Source organism: Eretmochelys imbricata, chromosome 19 (assembly GCF_965152235.1).
Source record: "Eretmochelys imbricata isolate rEreImb1 chromosome 19, rEreImb1.hap1, whole genome shotgun sequence".
Taxonomy (NCBI): domain Eukaryota; kingdom Metazoa; phylum Chordata; order Testudines; family Cheloniidae; genus Eretmochelys; species Eretmochelys imbricata.
In genome coordinates this window covers 8,333,047-8,355,136 of record NC_135590.1, presented here as the reverse complement: position 1 = coordinate 8,355,136, position 22,090 = coordinate 8,333,047, and the positions used below count along the sequence as shown (strand labels likewise).

The 22,090-nt window shown below is 51.5% G+C and overlaps 1 protein-coding gene across 1 annotated transcript; it reads left to right on the top strand.

Annotated features, from left to right (window-relative positions):
* The first annotated feature begins 4,132 nt into the window (after nt 1-4,132).
* On the top strand, nt 4,133-14,456 carry IFNLR1 (interferon lambda receptor 1). Its single transcript, XM_077838026.1, has 7 exons — nt 4,133-4,190; nt 5,224-5,368; nt 8,458-8,636; nt 9,897-10,045; nt 10,669-10,828; nt 11,420-11,550; nt 13,328-14,456. Exons 1-7 carry the CDS (start codon nt 4,133-4,135, stop codon nt 14,165-14,167), a joined length of 1,662 nt encoding a protein of 553 aa, XP_077694152.1. The 3' UTR covers nt 14,168-14,456.
* Nucleotides 14,457-22,090: the final 7,634 nt, after the last annotated feature.

The window sequence follows — 22,090 nt, the reverse complement described above, 5'->3', positions numbered from 1 at the left end:
CAATGTGCCAATGGTGCCATCGCACCTAGCCCATGCTTCGAAGGGGGCCATAATAACTACACGGTGGCCCACAAAAGGTTAATCCGGCCCTGGGGTTACCTACGCTGGTGGGCGAACCCCTCCCATCAGCATGGGTTGCATCTATGCAGACACATGACACCGCTGGAGCATTTCAAGTGTAGACAAGCCCTAAGATTTTCAATTTCTGGTGTATGTGAGACAGCTTGGTCACTCGACACTCCCTGCCTGAGATATTCGTCAATCCAGCCTGACGTTATCCTACCCCAGGTAACGAGAGCCAATAGGAAAATGGGAGATAAGGGGCAGGGCAGGGATTCCATGAAATTTTGAAACAAGCAAACAAAAAAAAAAACCTTTAAAAAATGTTTTCCACTGAAGTTTTCCAGTGCTTTGACAGAAAACGGAAAACTTTTTGGGCGTCAAAACACAAAATTTTGTCCATGTTTCACTGAAAAAAACCTGGAAAATTTAGGGGAGAAAAAACCCCAAATCAACTGCAAAAAATTTCTTGACACAAAAAGGCCATTTTGCATCAAAAAATGTGTTCCTAATGAAAAATGTCAGCTATCTCTAAATGAGCAATAAAAATAAAAAGACATTAGCAGCTGGAATGACTCTAGCAGAGACCACCATCAGCCTTTATTAGTATTATTTATTAGTCTTGTTTGTGAAAATCACAATTTTCTGTTGTCCAAACAGGAAGAGTTCATTAAACCGGTGCTGTCCCCACCGTGCCCCAGTGCATAGGGGGTGCTACCATCCATCATTCACAGGTGCTCTCAGTTGCTCTTGATCCCCTACAGATAGAGGCAGGTGTGGTCATAGTGGCAGGCTCTGACTGCCCCAGCCAGCTCATCTCAGCTTCCTTTCAGCTTAGCTACCTCTAGTGCTGGATGCTTGACCTGGCATTTGTTTCCAGGTAATTAGCAGTTAAGGTAGCTTTGAGAAGCAAAGCATCCAAGCTGGAATGTCAGACTCAGACCCATCAGCTCATCCCTAATCCCACAGGGAAGTGCCTCCTTTGTATGTGTTTGTAGGTTGGAGAGTTCTTATTCTTCCTCGCTTTTCCCTGCACCCAAATCCTGGCTCAGAGATCACCTGCACTTTTTCTTTATTCCATGACCTGGGAGCATGAAAATGGCTCTGGTCCCCATGGCGACGCTCATACCAGAAATCCCCTCTGTCTGTCAGCAAGGGCCTCCAGCTGGCAGGGGATTGGGATCACTCCAGGCTTGGCTGTGAAGATGACTTCTGCACCGACTGGGCCAAAGCCCCCGGTCGTCACTTAGTATCACTCAAGCAGGGGGCCCACTGGAACCAACGTGAGTTTGCCTGAGTAGTAACTGAAGGCCTGATGCTGCCCCCCACTTACTTTCACTGCATTGCACCTTCCTGACAGGGCTAATCCCATGGCTTTTAGGAGGGCTGCTCATGGGGAAAGGGGTAGTCAAGCCCTGACTCAGTAAGGGCTGAATCACTGGTTGCAAAGTCAGAAGATAGCTGGGACTCTCTAAGTTTCACTATTATTGTGATTATGGTAGTGCCTAAACGCACCAGCTGAGATCAGTGCCCCATTGTGGTAGGTGCTATAAACAGAGGGAGAGTCAATCCCTGCCCCAAAGAGCTTACAATCTAGACAGACAGAACACAGGGGAAAGAGACACAGATAGATCAAGGACAGAGCTGGGAAAAGCACCTAGCTCTCCCGACTTCCAGGCCAGTGCCCTACATGCTGTACGATACTGCAGGACAACCTGGATTTTACACACTGTTTAAGATTGTGGCTCACGCAATGCCCTGATCTGGAGCCCACACAGCCCCACTGAAGTCTGGGTATGCTGGTGTGAGAGTAGAGTTCGGCTGTAAGGGTCTCATGTTGGATGCCCAGAGTTAGTGGACACCTTTGAAAATCTGGGTGCAAGCCAATACAGAAAAGGGCACTGGAGGTGGAGGGAGTTTTAATAAAGTACATTTCAACTTCCTAAGTACATTTCAAGTTCAAGTGAGTCTCAATTCCATCCCAGATTAATGCCTGTATCCTCCTATATTCCATGTGCTAAGTATCCCATGGGTTTTTGCTTGCTAGGCAGCACCACCTGGTGGTACTGACCTGCCATGTTAGCTTGTTTCTTTTCTGTGATTTAGTTAGTTTTGGGGGGCTGAATAGGGTAACCAGATATCCCAATTTTATAGGGACAGTCCCGATTTTTGGGTCTTTTTCTTATATAGGCTCCTATTAACCCCCCACCCCCATCCCGATTTTTCACACTTGCTGTCTGGTCACCCTAGGGCTGAAACCTTGACCCTGTTGAAGTCAAAGAGAGTTTTGCCATTAACTTCCAAGAGGCCAGGATTTAACCCCTGATGTTCTACAGGGACACACAGGCGTGGAGGTCGGAGTCTCCTAACTCTTGCTAAAAATTGCATGTTCTCTTTTATATTGACCTTCCTCCAGGGCTCTTAGGAAGACCTGAAGTGAGGTATTTGCTATAGATGCTGTTTCCCACTCCGCTGCAGAGTGGGGGAAAGAGTCAGAAATTGCTACTCGCCTTCCTGTGCAACCCCATTCCAGGTCTGGAAACTTCCTCTACCTTCACCATGGTGAGTCACCCTCTTTGAGCACTGTAATCAGTGGACACTGTCTGACCTCTGCCATGGATGGGGGTATTAACCTGTTATAACCCTGAACCACGTCAGGTGACTGGGGACTAGGGATAAAGATCACCTAGCTACTAACAACCCTATGTGTCAGCCTTTCTTTCCAGGCACATGTGTGCAGGCAGCCCTAGCACACACATGTGCATTCGCTGTCTCTCTGTGCACTGCTCACACCTCCTGTGTGCCTGTCTCTCCCCGGCTGTCCTGTTCACCACCACAGGGGAGCCTTGCAGACCCAGCACCCACTCTCCATCCTCATTAACAGGCACAGTAGATCCCTCACTGAGATCGGAGGCATCCTAAAGAGTTGTTGGTGCCCAGGACTTGAGCATCTCCTGAGAGTGGCCGGGAATGTGCTTGGGGAAGGGGGATGAGGGGATGCCCCCAGGGCAATGACAGGAACAAAACAATGGCCACCCATACCCTGCTCCCATTTGTTGGTTCTCCTGCAAGTGAAGGTTCCACGGCACAATGCAGGCAGGCAGTGAGCGACCCAGCCTCTGGGCAGAGCTTGGTGGAGAAAGCTCATTCCCTTTTGCAGGGGATTTCGAGATTTCAACATTTCTCTCGACAGTATAGAGCATCTGCACTAGCAGAGATGCTGGGGTGAAAGTTTTGTTTATGTTCTGCATTGCCTTTTTTGTTAATTGATGAAACTCTCCACAATCATCTATCAGTCTGTCTGGACTTGTTGAAATGCTGGTAAGGGAAAAATCAAGTCAGGGCTCACCTGCAACACCACACCCACCGGCAAGGGGACGCACTGGGTCAGCCTGGAGCAATAACAGTTCTCAATACACAAAGGAGAAATCTATGGTCTCTGTGAGAAAGCGCCCAGGGGTGTGACTGGGTGTAGACCTGGAGTCTAGTCCCAGCTCTGCCACTGATAACAGTGTGACTTTGGCAGGTCACTTTCCACATCTCCATGACTCAGTTTCCCCATCTGTAAAATGGGCATAATAATATCTTCTAAAAATATGCTCAGCCCCAAGATATAGTCTCAACACAGGAATGACTGGATGAAATTCTTTAGCCTGCTACTAGACACACAGGCTGGGTAATCATAACGATCTCTTCTGCCCCTAAAATCTATGTATGGATCTAAGAATACTTCCCCACACCAGAAGGCTATTTGGAAGCAGAAGTATTTGTAAAGCACTTTGGAAGGGAAGGCTAGAGCGTATTTATCATTGAAGGTTGAGAGTTGTTTTCTTTTATTACAGCAATCGTTAAACTGGGAGCTGCGTACCCTTACATACAGGTGTCGTATGTTCAAAGTACAGCTCAGCCTTTGGATTGCAGCTGATGTGTGAGGCTACCTCTCTCTCAGGGAGTGGTTCATGTGTTCTCCTGTGGGTGGCTGACGGGCAACACTACTTATTACAGGAAACTGGATAATGAAAGTGGTCATAACAAAAGAAACTCATTACAAGCAGGAAGTTGAGACTTCAGCATGTCTACCCGGAGAATCGGAGTCCTGTTAGCTCTGTCTTCCTTACAGCAGATTCTAGGTATGGTATGGACATCTTTGTGCTGCTTTGCTCATGTTAAAGGCATAGTCCAAGCATAGCGTATCCTTTTTGCTTTGTCTTTGCCAAAGCACTCAAAGTCGCTGTGGATGGGGCCTCAACCATGTAAACAGGAGTGAAAGGCTCTGGGGTGGATAAATGTCAAATGAAAGGTTTTCCTCTCAGGTGTGCCTACATTTGAAATGGGAGGTGCGATTCCCTGTTCATGGAGATATACTCACGCTAGTGCCTAAAACTAGCAGTGTGTCTGTGGGGGCCCAGGCCCAGGGGGTTGGGCAGGATTGTTCTCTGGGTGGCTAGTCCCAGCAGTTGCCAGTGCTGCTGTGGACATGCTGCTATTTTTAGGCGCTTGCTCACGCAGAGCTAGTGCAGGTCCATTTACAGGAGCTGGGCATCACACCCCCAACTCAGATGTGGACCTACCCTAAAAAGCATCTTGCTGAAGGAGCAGGGATGGCTAGAAATTGGTTCTGTCCTGAAAACCCCAGGTGCCTGGCGTGTAGGGCTGGCAGGGCTGTGGCCTGCTTCGGACTCAGAAATCTGGAATTTTGGGAGTGATCTGTTTTTAAAAATTGGAGTTGAAACAGTTGTCTGAGGAATTGCTGTAGGAACTGAAGGTAGCACCTTCAAACCAGAGCATGTAAACTAAGAACTGATCCAGTCCTTTCCCCGGAGCTGGATCTGAACCCCAAGCTGCTTTCAGGGGTAGAGAAAAGTGTGGGCAGCCTACGACCTCGTTGAGGCTGGACTCAGGTGCACCGAGCTTGTTCTTGCGCTTGAAGGACAAAACCTGAGGGGCAGGAAAATGGGCAAAACCAAAACATGCTCCAACCCCTCCCTCCCCTCCCCCTAGGGCCGGGGTGAATCACGCCCATTGGGAGTGCTGCAGGAAGGCATCAAAGAGCAGTAGGTCCTCACACATGCTGTTCTCCCATGAGCGCCCAAACCGTCCCAGCCCCAGAATCAAGGCTGGAGCATTTGAATAGCTTTTCCTTCCTATTTCCTTCCTTTCCAGGCTCTGTAGCTCTGGGACAGCCCACCGTGTCACTGTCCCCCCCTCGCAACGTGACGCTGCTGTCGAAGGATTTCGGCATGGTTTTGACATGGCTCCCCGGGGAGGGGTCCCCGCCAGATGTGCTGTATACCGTGAGATACCAAAGGTGGGTGTCCCACAAGGGAAAATGACTAGAAGTGCCTGGGGCTTGTTCCCCATGGCAGTTGGGGTGTGGGGAGAACTGGGTGTGGTGGTTCTATGAGCGGGGTCTGTTCATAGCTTTTTATGCTGGATGGACCAGGCCCACAAACAGACTGATCAGGTACAGGGCTGTCCCTTGTAGGGCTAGGATTGCCAGAGGTCTGGTTTTCAACTGGAACACCAGTCAAAAAGGGAACCTGGTGGCTCCGGTCAGCACTGCTGACCAGGCCATTAAAAGTCTCATTGGCACGGGGCTGGTAGGCTCCCTACCTGGCTCCACGCAGCTCTCCAGAAGCAGGGACATCTCTCTGCAGCCCCTAGGTGGAGGCGCTGTCAGGGAGGCTCTGTGTGTTGCCCCTGCCGCGAGTGCCGGCTCTGCAGATCCCACTGGCCGGGAACAGCAGCCAATGGGAGCTGCGGGGGTGATGCCTGCAGGCAAGGCAGCGCACAGAGCCACCTGGCTGTGCCTCCACCTAGGAGCCAAGAGACATGCTGCCAGCTTCCTGGAAGCCACCTGAGTTAAGTGCCGCCTGGAGCCCAAACCCTCTCCCACACCCCAACCGTCTGCCCCAGCCCTGAGCCCCCTCCCGCACCCAAACGTCCTCCTGGAGCCTGCACCCCCCACTCCCTCCTGCATCCCAACCCCCTGCCCCAGCTTGGAACCACCCCCTGCACTCTGAACCCCTCGGCCCCAGTCCAGAACCCCCTCCTGCACCCCAAACCCCTCATCCCTGGCCCCAGCCTACAGCCCACACCCCCAGCCAGAGCCCTCACCTCCCCCCAGTCCTGACCCCCCTCCCACACTCTGAACCCCTGATTTCTGGCCCCACCCCAGAACCTGCACCCCCAGCTCAGAGCCCATATCCCCTCCCGCACCCCAACTGCCAGCCTCAGCTCAGAGCACCCTCCCACACTCCAAACCCCTCAGCCCCAGCCCAGAGCCCCTTCTCACACCCCCCAGCAAGAGCCCTCACCCCCTCCCGGACCCCAATCCCTGTGGGAGGGGGTGAAAATGAGCTGAAAATGAGCAAGTGAGTGAGGGTGGGGGAGAGCAAGCAACAGAGGGAGGGGGGAAGGAGTGAGCAGGGGTGGGGCATCAGAGAAGGGGTGGGGTGGGGCCTTGGGGAAGGGGTGGGGCAGGGGGTGGGGCCAGGGTGTTCGGTTTTGTGCGACTAAAAGTTGGCAACCCTATGTAGAGCACTGTGGGGAGCTGGGGTGCAGGCAACTTAGAGCCTGGTTAAAAGCACTCCCCGGTGCTGCCCAGGCCAGCCGGGCCATGTTTGCTCTCTGTGCTGTCACGGGGACTGTCTTAGTAAACCCCACGCAGGCTGGCTGCTAAAATTCCCTTTCTCTCCTGCCATTCTGAGCACACCCCTGTGGTCCCTGTCTGGCTTCCTGCCTCTTACCACTACAGTTTCAAGTTCCTTAATCTCATCTGCCCCAGGCTCTGCCTTCCTCTTTCACCTTTCCCTAGAGGGTCTCTCTTTTGCTGATCTCCCTTCAGCTGGCCCCTTGCTTCCGGCCTTGCCTTCCTCTCCAGGTGGTGTCAGTTCCCATGGGCCTGGTTCTTTGGGGCCTGAGCCAAGTCAGTAGACGTCTTTCCGTTGATGACCATGTAACTGGAGACATGGCGTTTCACCAGCAGGAAGCTGGTGCAGCAGAGTGGAGAATCTGGCCCCTTGTTTTCATCTACCAAGCACAATCTCTCTCTTCCTTCTCTCTCCTTAAAACCCACTGCTTCAAACCTCCCCTTCCTTTGATCCTCCCTCAGCCTTCCCTCCCCTGGGCTGCCTCTCCTCCTGCCTGTGTTTGCCTCTCTTCCCCAGGGCCCGCTTGTGCAGCCCACATTGGGAGGACTTGCAGATCCTGATCCATCCTGCAGGGATGTCAATGGGAGCCTATTCACTGGCCTCCATGGGCAGGGACTAGGCCCAATGAACTTAAGCTAAGAGTTTCAAAAGTGATTTGCGGGCCCCAGTGTGAGACACTTTCAAGGGGTCTGATCCTCAAGAGTTGCAGAGGACCATCCCTCTGGAACTCAGGACCTTTTAAGGCAGCTCAAGTAGGGCACCCAAAAACCCCCCAGGGGTGCCTAAAATTACAAGTCACATTTGAAAATCTTGGCCTGGGGTTGTAAAGCTTTTTAGGGAAGAGGCTAGGTCTCATTCCTTCTACCTTAAGTACTGATATGTAATATCTGAGTGCCTGACTGTGTTTAATGTGCTGCTCATCATGACATCAGTGCAAGGCATGGCAGGACAGTGTTATTATCCCTGATTTACAGATGAGGAAACTGAGGCACGGACACTAAGTCGGTGTCTATGCTTACCGCGGTGTGTGGAGTACAGAGGTAGCACGCCCCGCAGCACAGGAGTAAACAGCAGTGTAGACGGCGAAGCACTGCTTAGCCCTGTAGAGTAGAGACATGCCAGAACCTTAGTGTGTGTACCCTACACAGCCCTACATGCCCAAGCTGGGCCTCCCATGTCTGGACTGCTATTTTTAGCAGTGTAGCGTCCTGCTACCTCTCCTCTGCCAGAGCCTTTCCCCACCGCAGGGAAAGCCTCTGTCAGCGGGGAAAGGCTCTGGCACGGTGGAAACAGCGGGGAAAGGCTGCAGCAGCTTCCCTGCTGCCAGAGAATTTCCCATGCACCCCATTTTTCACTGCAGTATGTAGCTACACGTACCCTACACCACGCCACCATCAGTATCACGGCATGTGTGATTTTCCCAAGGTCACCCAGGAAGTCTGAGTCAGAAAAGGGGATTTGATCCATGGTTGCCTGAGTTCCAGGTTTGCACCCTAACCACTGGGCATCCTTCCTTTCATTGTTTAGCTGCAAAGCAGAATGTAAATCTGTGAGGCCATTTAAATAATTAGAATTTGGGCTCTGTCTCTTTGCCAGGGCCAATCCCTGGGAATAGGCAAATATGGGGAGAGCTCTGCCGTAAGCCCTCAGCCATGTTTGGGGCTAGTTCTGCAAAACGCCACCCCTGCTAGCCCAAAGAAGCACTAGATGTTCAACCCTGTGTTGGTTTTGTTTCTTCTTTCAGATGGGATCACTTAAAGCACTGGGAAAAGGTCCAACACTGCAGAAATATTTCCCAAACCACCTGCAATCTGACTTGTGTGCCAGACCTGTACAACAAATTCAGCGCCCGTGTCAAAGCCCGGTCGGCAGGGCACAGGTCCCCTTGGGTGGAGTCAGGAGTCATGGAATATCATTTTGATGGTATGTTTTTGTTAGTCTATGCTATGGCTGAACAGCCTTTCCCGAGAGAATGTTTGTGTGATGCCCCCACAGGACTAGAAGAGTTTGGAGTTTCCCTCTACTCTCCTCCACGCTTGTAAGATTTCGTAAGGTGCTCAGATACCATGGTGCTGGACAAGGCATAAGAACCTGAATAGAACAGACCCACACTACAGCTGTAGGCCCTATGCAGAGAGCTGAGTCTCAACAACCTCCCCTGGAGGAAGGACAGTACCCGTTGGGGAATTTCTGATCGGCAGCTCTTTGTCCTTCGTTATCCAACATGTTCACTGAGATCGTGGCTTCTGCAGATCAAGGGGCTACTGCCAAGTCAGATGCTTAAAGCACTGGCAGGCCCACTGATGGGGTGGGGGCGGGTAACGGGGGCAACTGCCCAGGGGCCTGGGTGATTTAAAAGGGCCTGGGGGCCGCCGGCGGCAGCACAGCAGGGCTAAGGCAGGCTTCCTGCCCGCCCTCACTCTGCGCTGCTGCGGCAGCCCTTGGGGAGGGGGTCTCCACGCATTGCCCCCGCCCCAAGTGCAGACTCCACAGCTCCCATTGGCTGGGAACTGCAGCCAATGGGAGCTGCGGGGGCGGTGCCTGTGGGCAGCGGCAGGCGGAGACTCCCTAGGCCCCCCACCTAGGAGCCACTGTCAGAGGGGTGTGCCAGTTGCTTTCGGGAGCCACCCGAGGTAAGCGCCGACCCCCTGAACCCTTCCTGAACCCCAACCCCCTACCCAAGCCTAGACCCTGTGCCCCACACCCAAACTCCCTCCCAGAGTCCGAACCCGCATCCCTTCCTGCACCCAATTCCCTCCCAGAGGAAGGGGCGGGGCAGGGGGTGGGGCAAGCGTTTTTGGGTTTGCGTGATTAGACAGTTGGCAACCCAACTGGGCGGGCATTTGGAAGCCTGGCTGTGCGGAAAAGCGCAGCCAGCAGCTTGCTGGGCACCAGCCAGCACAGGTGCAGCACTGCCCAAATGTCAGGCGGACCACGTCCGCACAGGTTCGGCTTGTGCATGCATGGGGGCCCACTGCTTGTTGTGCCCTGGGGCCTGGAATTGCTGTCGGCGGGCCTGAGCACTGGCTTTGAACTCTTTGTAGCCATCTAAGAAAGAGCCTGAGCTTCACAAAAACTTAGTGTCCAGGGTTGCTTTATATGTGGCCTGTTTGGGTGGCTGGTTTGGGCTGCATACTGGGATCTATGCGAGTGTTGCTCTAACATCTGGGCACTCAATTGCAGTGGAACTGGCTCCCCCGACACTAAAAGTGAGCGTGACGGAAACTACAATCAACGTGAGTGCCACCTTCCCCATGGCCTCCTGTGTGAATGAAGCCTTTATCGGTCTGAAGTATGACCTGGATTTCTGGGAAGCCGGAACTGAAGACAAGGTCAGAAGACCAGTGTTTCACTGGATTAGGCATAGATACATACTGGAGATGCAAAGCTTGGATCTTGGTCCAAATGTCTCTAAAGTTCTGGGGAGGGGAGAGGGTTGGATCTGGGTTTTTGGGAACTGGGAATCATGGGAATAGTTGTTTGATTCCAGTTCCTTCTGCTATATATCCCACAATGTACAGAGACAAAAGTCCCAGGATACATAGAGTCCTGCAAAGAAGCAAAGCCTTATGGGATACCTGCCCACGTCCTCCACACAAAGTCCAAAGTGTGAGACACGCTGATAGGTATTGAATCAGAGAACAGCTGACATTGTGTATACAGAGCAGGCCGTCTCACACGCACCAGTTAGTGTGCAAAACACTCAGCGCAAAATTAACACCCCCTACCCCCACCCCTAGTGCAGCCAAGGCCTAGAAGACTGAAATAGTCAAATGAGAAATACCAGTGCCAGACCAGGCGTCTGTGGAGTCATACGTGGTTCTTGCCTGACTAACATCTACACACTGAAGAGGAAAGATGTGTCACAAAGGTCCCTCCAGAGTCTAAACAGAGGATGCAGGTCTGAACAGAGAACCCCAACTGTCTCCAACCCTCCGTTTTCCTTGTGTCTCAGCAGAAGCAGTACTATGACAACATGAAGCAGGACAAGGTAACAATCAACACTTCTGTGTTCAGCGGCAATTACTGCCTGAGTGCCAGGGCTTCCTTCCAAGCAATCCAACTAAAACACAGCAAGTTCTCCAAGCCAGTGTGCGTGCTGTTAAAGACCAAAGGTACGGCCCTGCTGGGAGGGAGCAAGGGGATCAGTGGGAAGGGGCAGGCCTGGGAGGAAATGTTTCCATCCAAACTGGTTTTTAATGGAGAATTGGGTGGTCCAGGAAAGAGGCTGGTTTTGCAAAAAAAGTGACTCCTTTCTGTGGAAATTTTTGTCAAAAACCAAAATGCCCAAAAAACTGAAAGACTTTGGCCATAAACCAAAATATTTTAGCCAAAATAACTTGGTTTTTCAGCCCAGAATTTTTGGTATTTGAATTTCCCCTGAAAATATAAATTGTCCATGGAGAACCCAGATTAGGCTGTTTGGTTTTTTTCCATTTTCAGCAATGTTTTTTGTAAAAAAATGAATTAGGTTTTGACCAGCTCTAGACAGGATGCTGGTCTGGATGTGGGCAGACCTGAGTTCTGTTCCTGGTTTGGTCATTGACCTGCTGGCCAAATCACTCCCTTGTCTAGGCTGTTGTCAGATGAGGAGAATGACACTGGGATTTGAGATCGACGGATGGGAAGTCCTCTGTAAGAAGCTAGTAGTATTTGTAGAACATGTCCACAGCTACAGAACTATTTCTTGGCTTTCTCTCTTGCAGCCATGGACTGGAAGTTCCTCGTCACCATTGCAGTCCCATTGCTCGTCCTGCTTTTCCTTTGTGCTGCTGCTGCCTCCATCCTATGTCTGGGTAAACAAGCTGCCAAGAGAGAGAAGAGGCCTCAAGCTTTGGTATGGAATGACTGCGTTATTGGGTCAATCCTGGAAGCTGCCGTGTTCTTGCAACTCTTCCTGATTTCCTCCGCACCTCTCAGGATTGGGTCCAGAGTTGAGATCAGATAACACAAACTTCAGTGTATTTGAACAGCGGTAGCACACAAGGCTTAGGAAAGGGATAGATAATAGGACAGAAAATATCATCTTGCCGCTATATAAATCCCTGGTATGGCCATATCTTGAATACTGCGTGCAGATGTGGTCAACCCCATCTCAAAAAACATATATTGGAATTGGTTCAGAAAAGGGCAACAAAAATGACTAGAGGTATGGAAGGGACAGGAGCTGCTTCCAGCTGCAGGGGAGGAGGGGGGAATCATAGAATATCAGGGTTAGAAGGGACCTCAGGAGGTCATCTAGTCCAACCCCCTGCTCAAAGCAGGACCAATCCCCAATTTTTGCCCCAGATCCCTAAATGGCCCCCTCAAGGATTGAACTCTCAACCCTGGGTTTAGCAGGCCAATGCTCAAACCACTGAGCTATCCCTCCCCCCAGGGAAGGGATGACCTGGCCTGTGTTGTTGCAGAGTTCATCTCCTCTCCACCCCCCACCCCCAGTGTGGCTGGAAGCACCTTGTCCCTTTCTGCCCACACAGTGTCAAAAGGCAGCTATCACCTCCAGGCTGCTTCTTGGCACCCACATAAGCCAGCCACCTCGGCTATGGCGCAGGCAGGAAGGGGTTAAGCCCTAAGAATGCATTTTGCACCAGGGCCCAGGGAACCTGACTGCAGGGGCTTCAGTGAACCCAGCCAGAGGGGTGGTTCAGGAAGGGAGGATTCCTAGGGGATGGAGCAGCCCCGCGCTCCCTGGGGGCAAGACCTGGGGGGGGGTGCTGAAGAGGGTGCTAAGCCTCTGCCCTGAGGGCTGCTGTGGAGCCTGCAGGTTCGGGTGTGAACAGGCTGGAAATTGCTTCTCCCCGCCCCAATCCTGCCACTTCAGAGTTTAGCTGAGGGGCGGAGAGGCTTCCCCGGGCCAGCGCTGTGGGTGAGCTGAACACTCTGACCAGGGTTCTCCACACAGTGCTGGGAGCAGGACACGACCCGCTGGGGGGGATATGGAGGACCAGAGGGGCAGGGGGGGCGAAGGGGCAAAGCAGGGAGAGGACAGTTAGAGGGGGAGCATGATGGGGGGGCAGCAGAGGCGACATGTAAGTGGCCATCACCTGGTGCCTGCCAGCACTCACCAGCCACCGCAGCACGCAGCCAGCACCAGCCAGAAACAGGACGGGATGGCGGGGTCCTGCTGGCCGAGAGCTGGCACACAGCAGGGGCTGCGCTGATGAACCAGCAGGGGGAGCGGCCAGCCCCGCATGCTGCATCTTCGCCCCACCACCAGCCTTGTGCACCCACCCCATCGTCCGCCACTGGACACACCCCCGCCCCCTTCACCACTGGTGGGTGGGCGGCTGGCAAGCAGGGACCTGGCCAGCAGCAGGACCCACCGTACTGATGTGGGGGAGACAGAAAATACAGGACCATTTGCCTGTTTTTAAGAAAAAGTCTGGACACCTGCAGGAGAGCTTAAATACGGGACTGTCCCTTTAAAATGGAACGTCTGGTCACCCTAACTGGAACCCAGTTGGGACTGGGCCCCATTGTGCTGTACAGGCCCACAATAAGAGCCATTCTCCAGGCTCTCTGCCACTTCCCATGCCCACTACAGTTCCTTTAAAAAGTATCCATCAAAATGAAAACCCCCTTTAACCTGCCAATCTCATTTCCCTTCCCTCTAGGATTTCTCCCATTTCAGAGCTCCTGGGAAGATCCTTGAGAGGGAGACCAGTGAAAAGGAGTTCTTTGAGGAAGCCCTCATCTGCGTGGAGAAGCCAGCTTTGGGAGGGAGAAGGAGTGGTCCTTCAGTGAGGAACAATGTATCACTAAAGGCTTCTCTCCTCTCACTCTGGGAGGAAGAGGAAGAGGAGGAGGATGACAGCAGCAGTTTCAGACCCTACACTGAAATGCCTCGGTTCCCGAAGAGAGCTCCCAACAGCCAAGCAGCCAGCACGAGTCACCAAGGGTCCCACTTGGGCTCTGAACTGGGTGGCTCCCACCTTGAGGGAGGATCTGTGTCTAACCTAGCAGGGTTAGAGTTCTCTCAGCTTGTTTGGAGAAGAGGCTCGGCCGAGGAGGATACCTCTGGGTTCCAAGACAGCGAGAAATCCTTCCTTTCTGAGAGTTCCTCCTTGGGAGACTTCTCTCTCATTGAAGCCAGATATCCAGCTACTAGTGGACATGGGCAGCATGTCTGCCAAGGAGACACCTTCCTTCAGGTGACTGTGTTGATGGAGGGGCTGAATGGGAAGCCTCTTGTCAGCGAGGACTCCAAGGGCTTCCCTCTTGATGGGCCGCTTGTTTGCTTCCAGACTTTAAAGCTCGCAGAGGATGAGGGCATTGCAAGCGACAGTGACAGTCTCACCGTGTGCTCAGAAGAAGACCCACCACCCCTGGCCTCGGTAGTAAGCGAGATTTTTGAAACAGAGACACGGGGGAAAGGTGACAGCTTGCAGCAAGAGAGCAATCCAAAGTTTAAATTCCAGGGATATCAGCATGTGCGTTATATGCCAAGGAACTGACGGGGTTAGCAGTCCTGTGGTTGGTCTGGATCTAGGGAGCTCCATCCAGGAGGAAAACAATGACAAGTGTTTGTCAGACCCAAGATTTATGCTGCTTATGCATTACCACCCATGCAAAATGCTTTCTGCTACTGTTTGTCCTGCCTAGGGCTAGGTCTTCCTTCACTCACAGAAAGAGGTGGGTTTTTGTCACGGGGTATCTAATGCACGTTAGCTATCCTGCTGGAAAAACAAGGCACTGTAGTTTTACCATGAGGTAAGCAAAGTGAGGTAGACCCCAGGCAGGGCTACCTCATGGTAACACTACAAGTGCCTTGTCTCCACTTAGAATTTTACAGTGAGATAAGGCTCGTGGGCTAGTCATTGTTAAGGCTGCATGACCTCTGTCATGGAGTTCATGGAAGTCATGAAGTCAGTGACTTTCCGGGACTTCTGCAATGGCCAGTGCGGCTGACCCCAGGGCCATCCAAGCAGCTGGCCCCAGGGGCCTCAGAGCAATGGCTGGCCAGGTGCAGTCAGCCCCCGCTGTCAAGCAGAGGCCAGTCATTGGCCCCCAAGGTTCCCCCAGAGCAATGGTGCCCAGGGGCCCCAGGAGCAGCTAAGGTTTAGTCAGGGGTATTTATAGTAAAAGTCATGGACATGTCATGAGCAATAAACAAATATTCATGACCTGTGACCTGTCCATGACTTTTACTATAAATACCCCTGACTTAAAAATACCCATGACTACATCTTAGCCTTAATTATTGTACTGTAAAAAACACACACCTTTGTGTCAGTGAAGACAAAGCCAAGGGCGGTATAAAACTGCCAGCAAAATACTGGCAACATGGTATGTTCCAATTGTGTGTGGATTTCAACCTAGGCCAGCACACTTCCGTTTCCCCAGCTGTCATTGTGCAGTTGCTTCCTTTGCTGGATGGGACTATCTTGGGTGGACATTTGCCTCCCACATAGACATTTGGACACATCTGCTTTTCGTGGGGTAAAGGGAGCTTCCGGTCCGCCTGCAGCGCTTGCCCTTCGTGTTTGAACAGAGAGAACAAAAATCGAGGTGAGCAATGTGAGATGTTTGTTTTGGTTATTTATTTTGATTTATATAAAAACACACCTGTCGGTGCTGAAATTCACCCTGCTGAGCAGAGTGGCTCAAAGCTGCTGTGTAATGTTTGGGGGGCGTTCCGCATGTGTGTGTATTTGCATTTCCCCACCACAACACAGGGCTACCTCTGCTCACCGGAGAAAGCCCATGCTATTTGCCAGAATGGAATCCCTTCCTGTCCTTCCCATCATCACTCGGTGTGAGTGAAATTCTGAGCAATTCATCGTGCACATTGCTTCGTTTGTGCCAGGGCTGAGCCCGGCACTTCTCGGCCTGGCAGTTCAGAGCCCTGGCACCACTGGACTTGCTGCATTAGTTAGGAATGTAAAAAAATTGCTAGAGGCCTGGCACTTAATTGCTTGAGCCGCAGCACCTCTTTCATTACAAATTAAGCACTGATCATACATCTCTCCTCCAAGAATACTATTTGCTGTTGTAGGCTGCAGTTCCCTTGCTGCTTACCCATCTCTGAGCGAAGAGTCAAAGCTTCAATACCACCCCTAACTACCCAAGAAGGGGGTGCTAGACAGAGGTGGGATCTGTGCCCGTCTCTAGGGGCTGATAGTGTTTTACTTGTGGTGTTTCTGGCTGAAATGAACTTGATATGTATGTTTTATTCTGGTGAAGGAGATCAAGAAAGGCAAACTGGTTAAAGGAGAAATAGTGAGCTGCCTTTGCTCAGCGCTCTCCATGCACACTGAGACATACCTTAGAGAGTTTACACTTGGAGAAAAAGGCAGGGGAGTATTAATGTGGGTCTTTAATGTTCACAGCTTTCAGGGGATGGGGAGATTGAGATCAAGCACCAGAAGCAGGGGAAGAGATCACGTGATGGATAATGGCAACAATGCCTTTCACCATTATGGGTCACTCCCTATGTTTCAGATCAGATAATGACTAGAGACAGCAGCAAGCTGCAGGGTTCAGAACCAGATCTGGACTTCAGTGTATTATCATAGAATCATAGAAGATTAGGGTTGGAAGACATTTTAGGAGGTCATCTAGTCCAACCCCCTGCTCAAAGCAGGACCAACACCATTGGTTCAGGTGAGACTTGAGTAGCAATTGAAAGTTGTTACCATCCGACAGTTGTTCGTCAGTCTGTGTGAAATGAGTTGATGGTCTCAGTCCCGTTCTCGGTGGACATATGTCCACATCACAATTGCTTTTGTCTCCCTTTGTATGGAGAATAGTAGACCCAGATACAGAAGCAGATTTGCTTCCCTCTGCAGATTTGGGAGGAGAACGTAGGCTAAGAATTTGCTGCATGTGGCAGGGATCCGATTTCTTTATTTGAGGGGAGTTTGCGGCCTGATTTGCAGAGGTGCTAAGTCTCATGGTAACGGAGTAACGGAAAAAATCAACCTTTAATGTGAAAACACCCAGGGAAATGGCAACAAATGCTATGTATCTAACCTGCCACGGAGGGCAGTGGTTTAGAAAGTTTGGGCTCTGGGGCTGCCATTGTGATGTTAGAGAGACAAGATGAGTGAGGTAATATCTCTTATTGGACCAACTTCTGTGGGTGAAAGAGATAAGCTTTTGAGCTACATGGAGCTCTTCTTCAGGCTGTTTGTACAAACCCAGCCAGCAGCAGTACTCTGGCAAGCTTTAGCAAAACTTCAGTGATTTGGGATTTAGTCTCACATAAAGTCAGCACCGCTGATCTTACTGTCAGTGAAAGCAGATATGTGGTCTAGCAGGTAGAACAATGCAGCTGGGTGCTCTTCGTTCACAGGAATCCCTGGGTTGAACGCTCTCGCCTGTGTAATGCAGAGGTCACATGAGATGATCCAATCATCGCTCTGACCTTAAAATCTATTAACTGCAAAATCGGATGACAAGACTTCTCACCTTTTCTCCCATGGTGCAAAGTTCCAAGCAGAGTTTCATGTTAAAGCTGTGTTATAAATGACAGGTTTCAGAGTAGCAGCCGTGTTAGTCTGTATTCGCAAAAAGAAAAGGAGTACTTGTGGCACCTTAGAGACTAACCAATTTATTTGAGCATAAGCTTTCGTGAGCTACAGCTCACTTCATCGGATGCATAACATTTGTGTTATGAATGACACTCGTTCCAGTTCTGCCTCACTGGAGCTCACAGACCCCCACAAACTTGGAGAGGCTGGACTCCAACCCCATATCTGAGCTTTACAGCTTGGTCCCCGTCTCTCTGAAGAAAAACAAATTCCAAGAGGCAGGTTCCGTCCCTCTACAGATTAAGACAGACAAGCAAGGCCTTCAAATAATAATCTCAAAGCACCTTGGGTGATGGAACGCTCTTGAGGACGAAGTCAAGCACCCACACCATAGTCCTTACATAGGTCATCATGAGTTATAGCAAGCCCCTGTCAACATGGGTTTGTAAATAACATGAGTTCTGAGGGGAGGAAAATATGAGGGCAGTTTTACAGTCTTCATCCACAGAGCTCCTTGATGGACGGGGCTGTGTGATTAGACACAAGCAGTGTTAATTGATAGGTGGGTTTTGCTTAATTAACTGGTTGGACTTCTACAGCTTGCCCAGGTGAGGTGGGAGGGATACATACACAAGCTTTTCTATGAATTTGTGGCGCACTCGGAGCATTCATCAGGGCTTATATCCTACTGGGATGGGTGCTAGAGAAAAATCTGAGGTAGAGAACTAGAGAATAATAGAGGATCAAGGCCAGGGACTGCATAGACATCAGGTATGATATTTTCCTAATATATGTTTGGCCTTCAGGACATCACAACCAGGTTATGGTGCACAGGGCTTTACTACTGTATTTGATGAGTGTCTGTAATTAATTTAAAGTGGTTGTAAGTTGGGCCCCAGGCTCATTTGAGACGGTTTGTGCTTGGGAGAAAAGCTTTGCACCTAAACCAAACTCCAAGGAGAAATGAAAGGGGAAACCAAGTATTTCGGATTTTTAAATTGGCTTTAAAGAGCACCAAGTTCCCACCCCAGAATGGGGCCGAGAGGTTGGCCCCCACCAGTTCATAGCGAAGCTCTGTTACACATTCAGGGAATGCTTTGAGGGTGATCTCATTGATCAGCCATTTGCTTGGGCCAAAGCTCTGGTGGTGGTAGCAGCTAGATGTCGGGGGGTGGCTGTTTTGCTCTGCCTCAGGTGAAACCCAGATTTATGTAGTAGGCCAGGATAGGCCTAGGCAATACTTGAGCCCCAGGATTTCACTCTGTTATGAACAGTAAGATACTGAGCAATTGATAATACAAACCCCAGAAATATCCAAGCAGGAATCCATCTGCTAACTAGGAAGTTACTGTACCTTAGAGTCCGGGAGCAGATAGCTTGCAGGGAGTGGGGGCTTTTCCACGGCTACGCACACACAGTCGCTGTGCCTGGGAACTCTTCTAAGCCAAACAGAGTGTGCAGCAGTGCCAACTCTCATGGCTCTATTGAAAGTCTCATGATACTTGGTTTGTTCTTAAAGCCCCAGCTCCTGGAGGCATGGGATTAGGTGAGATGCTCAGCCTTTTAAAAAGAAGTCTCTGTCCCTTGTGGTTGTAGAGAAAATCCTGAAACTGTGACCTGAAGGTGCCCAGAAGGCTCAAAGACAAGAAGGCAAAGAACAAGAGCACTGAATAAAGATCAAATCTCATGATTTTTTTTTTGAGGGGGCCAAACCCATGATTTTTGGGGGGAACGTTATGTAACAAGCAGCCACATCTACAGTAGGATGGTTGTTCATGGGTTGGCTGTAGTGGTCACTTGGAACTTCACAGCTGTAATAAGGGATACAGCTCGGCTCCAAAAGCCCAGGCCCCTATTGCTTGAGCTACAGGAAAATCTCCATAGCTAGCCAATGATATAGGGGCTATGACACACAGTTGATCACTTCAGATTCCATTCCATAGAGGGCAGTGCTGCACGTCAGCCAGCCAATTCTAATGCAAGCAACAGGTATAGAGCTCACTAACAAGTGAGGTGGGTGGTTTTGGAGTGAAGGAAGCAGCCACAGGGTGTTTCCAATGTAACTAGCTGCCTTGTTGGCAGAGGTTACGTAATCATGACACCAGCTTTGCCTTTTAAAGTAACAGAGGCAAAGCTGCCAGACCAGAAAAGCCAGCCCCAGATGGGAAATACCAGCAAGGGCTTTCAGGCAGGCAGTTCCTTATCAGAAAACAGGCACTTGGCTCCCCTTCAAAAAGCAGGGAACTTTTCACTCCTTGTGCACCTTTGTACAACACAGTGTGTGAGTAGACTCCCATTCCCTCTCGTGCGCGCACAGCCTCATGTGCTCCGACGGGAATGAAGGCAGGCTGGTAGCTCCTTCCTGGCCGCGTGGCTTATGATCCCGAAGACAGGAAATTACTTCCCTTCAGAGGTGACTCACCTGGGCTTGGGAAAAATCCCCATCTTACCATCCCAGCTCACAGAGTCATTCATGAAGGAGCCTCTGATCTTTTGGGCTGTCTGTTCCCTGATGGGTAAGTACTGGCTTTCATTTCCTTTTGACCAGGGGAACCACGGTCTTCAGTGGTTTTACTGGTGCAGGGGCTGGCTCCCCCTGCAGGGGTGGCTGTTATGTGGCTGCCCTGAAATGAGACCTAAAGCAGGGGTTCTCACCTTTTTCTTTCTGAGGCCTCCACCAACATGCTATAAAAACTCCACAGCCCACCTGTGCCATAAGAACTGGTTTTCTGCACATAAAAGCCTGGGCTGGTTTTAGGGGGTAACAAGCAGGGCAGTTGCCTGAGGCCCCACACCACAGGGGCCCTGGCAAAGCCACATTGCTCAGGCATCAGATTCAACCCCGGGTGGTGGGACTCAGGGTCCTGGGCTTCAGTCCTAGGAGATGGGGCTTCGTCTTTCTGCCCTGGGTCCCAGCAAGCCTAACACTGGCCCTGCTTGGTAGCCCCTCTGAAACCCGCTCGCAGCTCCCCACGGGGCCCCAGGGCCCTGGTTGAGAACCACTGACCTAGAGAGTTTGCTTCTGCTTGGGTTAGTTTTTAAGCTCTCTGCCGGCATTGCTCCAATCTTAGTTGTTTTTGTAGCGCTGCTGTACGGATTAGCAAGGGAAGGACTAGGAGGCCTGATCCAAAGCCTTTCTAAATCACTGAAAGGCTCCCATTGACTTCAATGGGCTTTGGATCAGGCCCTCTCAGAATTAGCAGACCTTGGAGATGGAGGAAGGTGCAATAGGAAACTGGCGGGGGAAGGGAGGTAGAGGGATCATTGGGGTCGGATCATTGGCTGGGTTTCTGCAGGAGGCAGCCCCATAGCTGAGGCCAGTTACCGTCAGCAAATATACCAGGCGAAGAGCTGAGCTTAATGACTAAGGAGCCGCGTCACCCCCTTCAACAGTGGGATCCTCAGGAGAGGGGTCAGAGTGGAGAAGGGTTCAGGTCTCTCTGCACCATGGATCCCCGAGATCTGTTTGAAGTGTGCCCCCGAATCCATGGCAGATGGAGCCATCCACATGCAAAGCCCCTTTCTCCCCCATGTTCTGTTGGGACCCCTCCTGCCAGTGGCTGGGTTCCCCTGGGAATGCTAAGTAGCGGCCACAGAGGGGACAGTGGGACCTATGGCATCTCCCAATTAGGTTAACTCGCTCCGGTGTCTGTGCAGGAATCCAGCAGGTTCTCCGGTACCACAGACCATGGCCAGGCCTCTGCCCCCCTCTCTCCTGCTCCCCCAAGCCCTGCAGAGCCCCTTCCAGGACACATCTGAGCAAAAGGGACTTCTGTGGGGAGCAAGCGGGCTGGGTGTGTGTGGAGGTAGCACACAGATGGCATTCGCTCCCGCTCCCAGGTGGGAAGAGGAAGACTCAGAGCCACATGCTGACCCCCAGGGGGCGCTCTGGGACAGTAGGGCAAGAGAAAAGGCAGCAGCAACCCTTTTATGCTGAGCAGTGCCAGGAGCAGCATCTTTCCGAGGCTGGCTATGTGAGCACAGGGGCCGCAGAGTCAGCCCTCAGGCCTGGTTCCAGGAGCGCACAGAGGGCATTTCACCCTCGGGCATACTTAGGGACACATCCTGCCCTCTTTCTGCCCCCACCAGTGCCCACATTACTATCCATGTGCACTGCCCTTGTGCCCAGAGGACAGCTGTGCGGGCCATGCACAGACAGAGGCAGGCACGGCCCCACCCCGAACAGAACGGGGACATCTCACTCAGAACGGGGACGTCCATCAGGGCAGAATCTGGCTAGCCCGTTTACTTATCGCATGGTACCAGTATGTTTCCTTGTCACTTCGGCTGCACCTAGTGACTTCTGAAAATGTAGGTCACTGGCTCCAGAGGGACTGCTGGGGCATGCTGTGTAAACACAGCCTCTTTGAGGGTTAGATGCTAAACACAAGAGCCTGGATCAGTTCCCTCGGCTGCATTCCAGACCAGCAGGTAGCACGAATATGTCGCGGGAAAACTTTGCTTTGTGTATCTACATTAGTAAGTGCTCTGAAGGGAGCCCAAAGCCCGAGTGCTGGTCAGTGGCTCACATCAGCATCTTGCTGGGCTGATTGCCAGGCAGAGCTAGCTCTTTAGACCACATAGAGAAAGGTCAAGTGATTTCCCTGCTCCCCAGAGCCAAGCTCCTGGGCTGAGCCTGGTTAAGCCAGATGTCATGTAGCTGGGGAGTTGTCTTCACCCTGATGCTCCCAGGCCAGAGTCCACTGTCAGGTCCTTCACAATTCCTCTGAGTATTGCTCACTGTACAGTCATCCTGAACCCAACCCAACTAGCTGGAAGACTTCTCTCGGCAGGAGAGGTTCATTGCACTCATTCATCCAGGGTTCAGCTAGGTCAGCCAGGAAGTGACACCCCAGACTTTAGCATAATGCTCCTCACTACCCAGGGAAGAGGCAGAGAGGAAAG

Excerpts from the sequence above, each read along its gene's own strand:
- IFNLR1 (XM_077838026.1), top strand. The coding sequence starts at position 4,133 with ATGTCTACCCGGAGAATCGGAGTCCTGTTAGCTCTGTCTTCCTTACAG. Across the intron at positions 10,046-10,668 it reads AAGCCGGAACTGAAGACAAG|CAGAAGCAGTACTATGACAA; the intron begins GTCAGAAGACCA and ends CTTGTGTCTCAG. Across the intron at positions 11,551-13,327 it reads AGAAGAGGCCTCAAGCTTTG|GATTTCTCCCATTTCAGAGC; the intron begins GTATGGAATGAC and ends CCTTCCCTCTAG.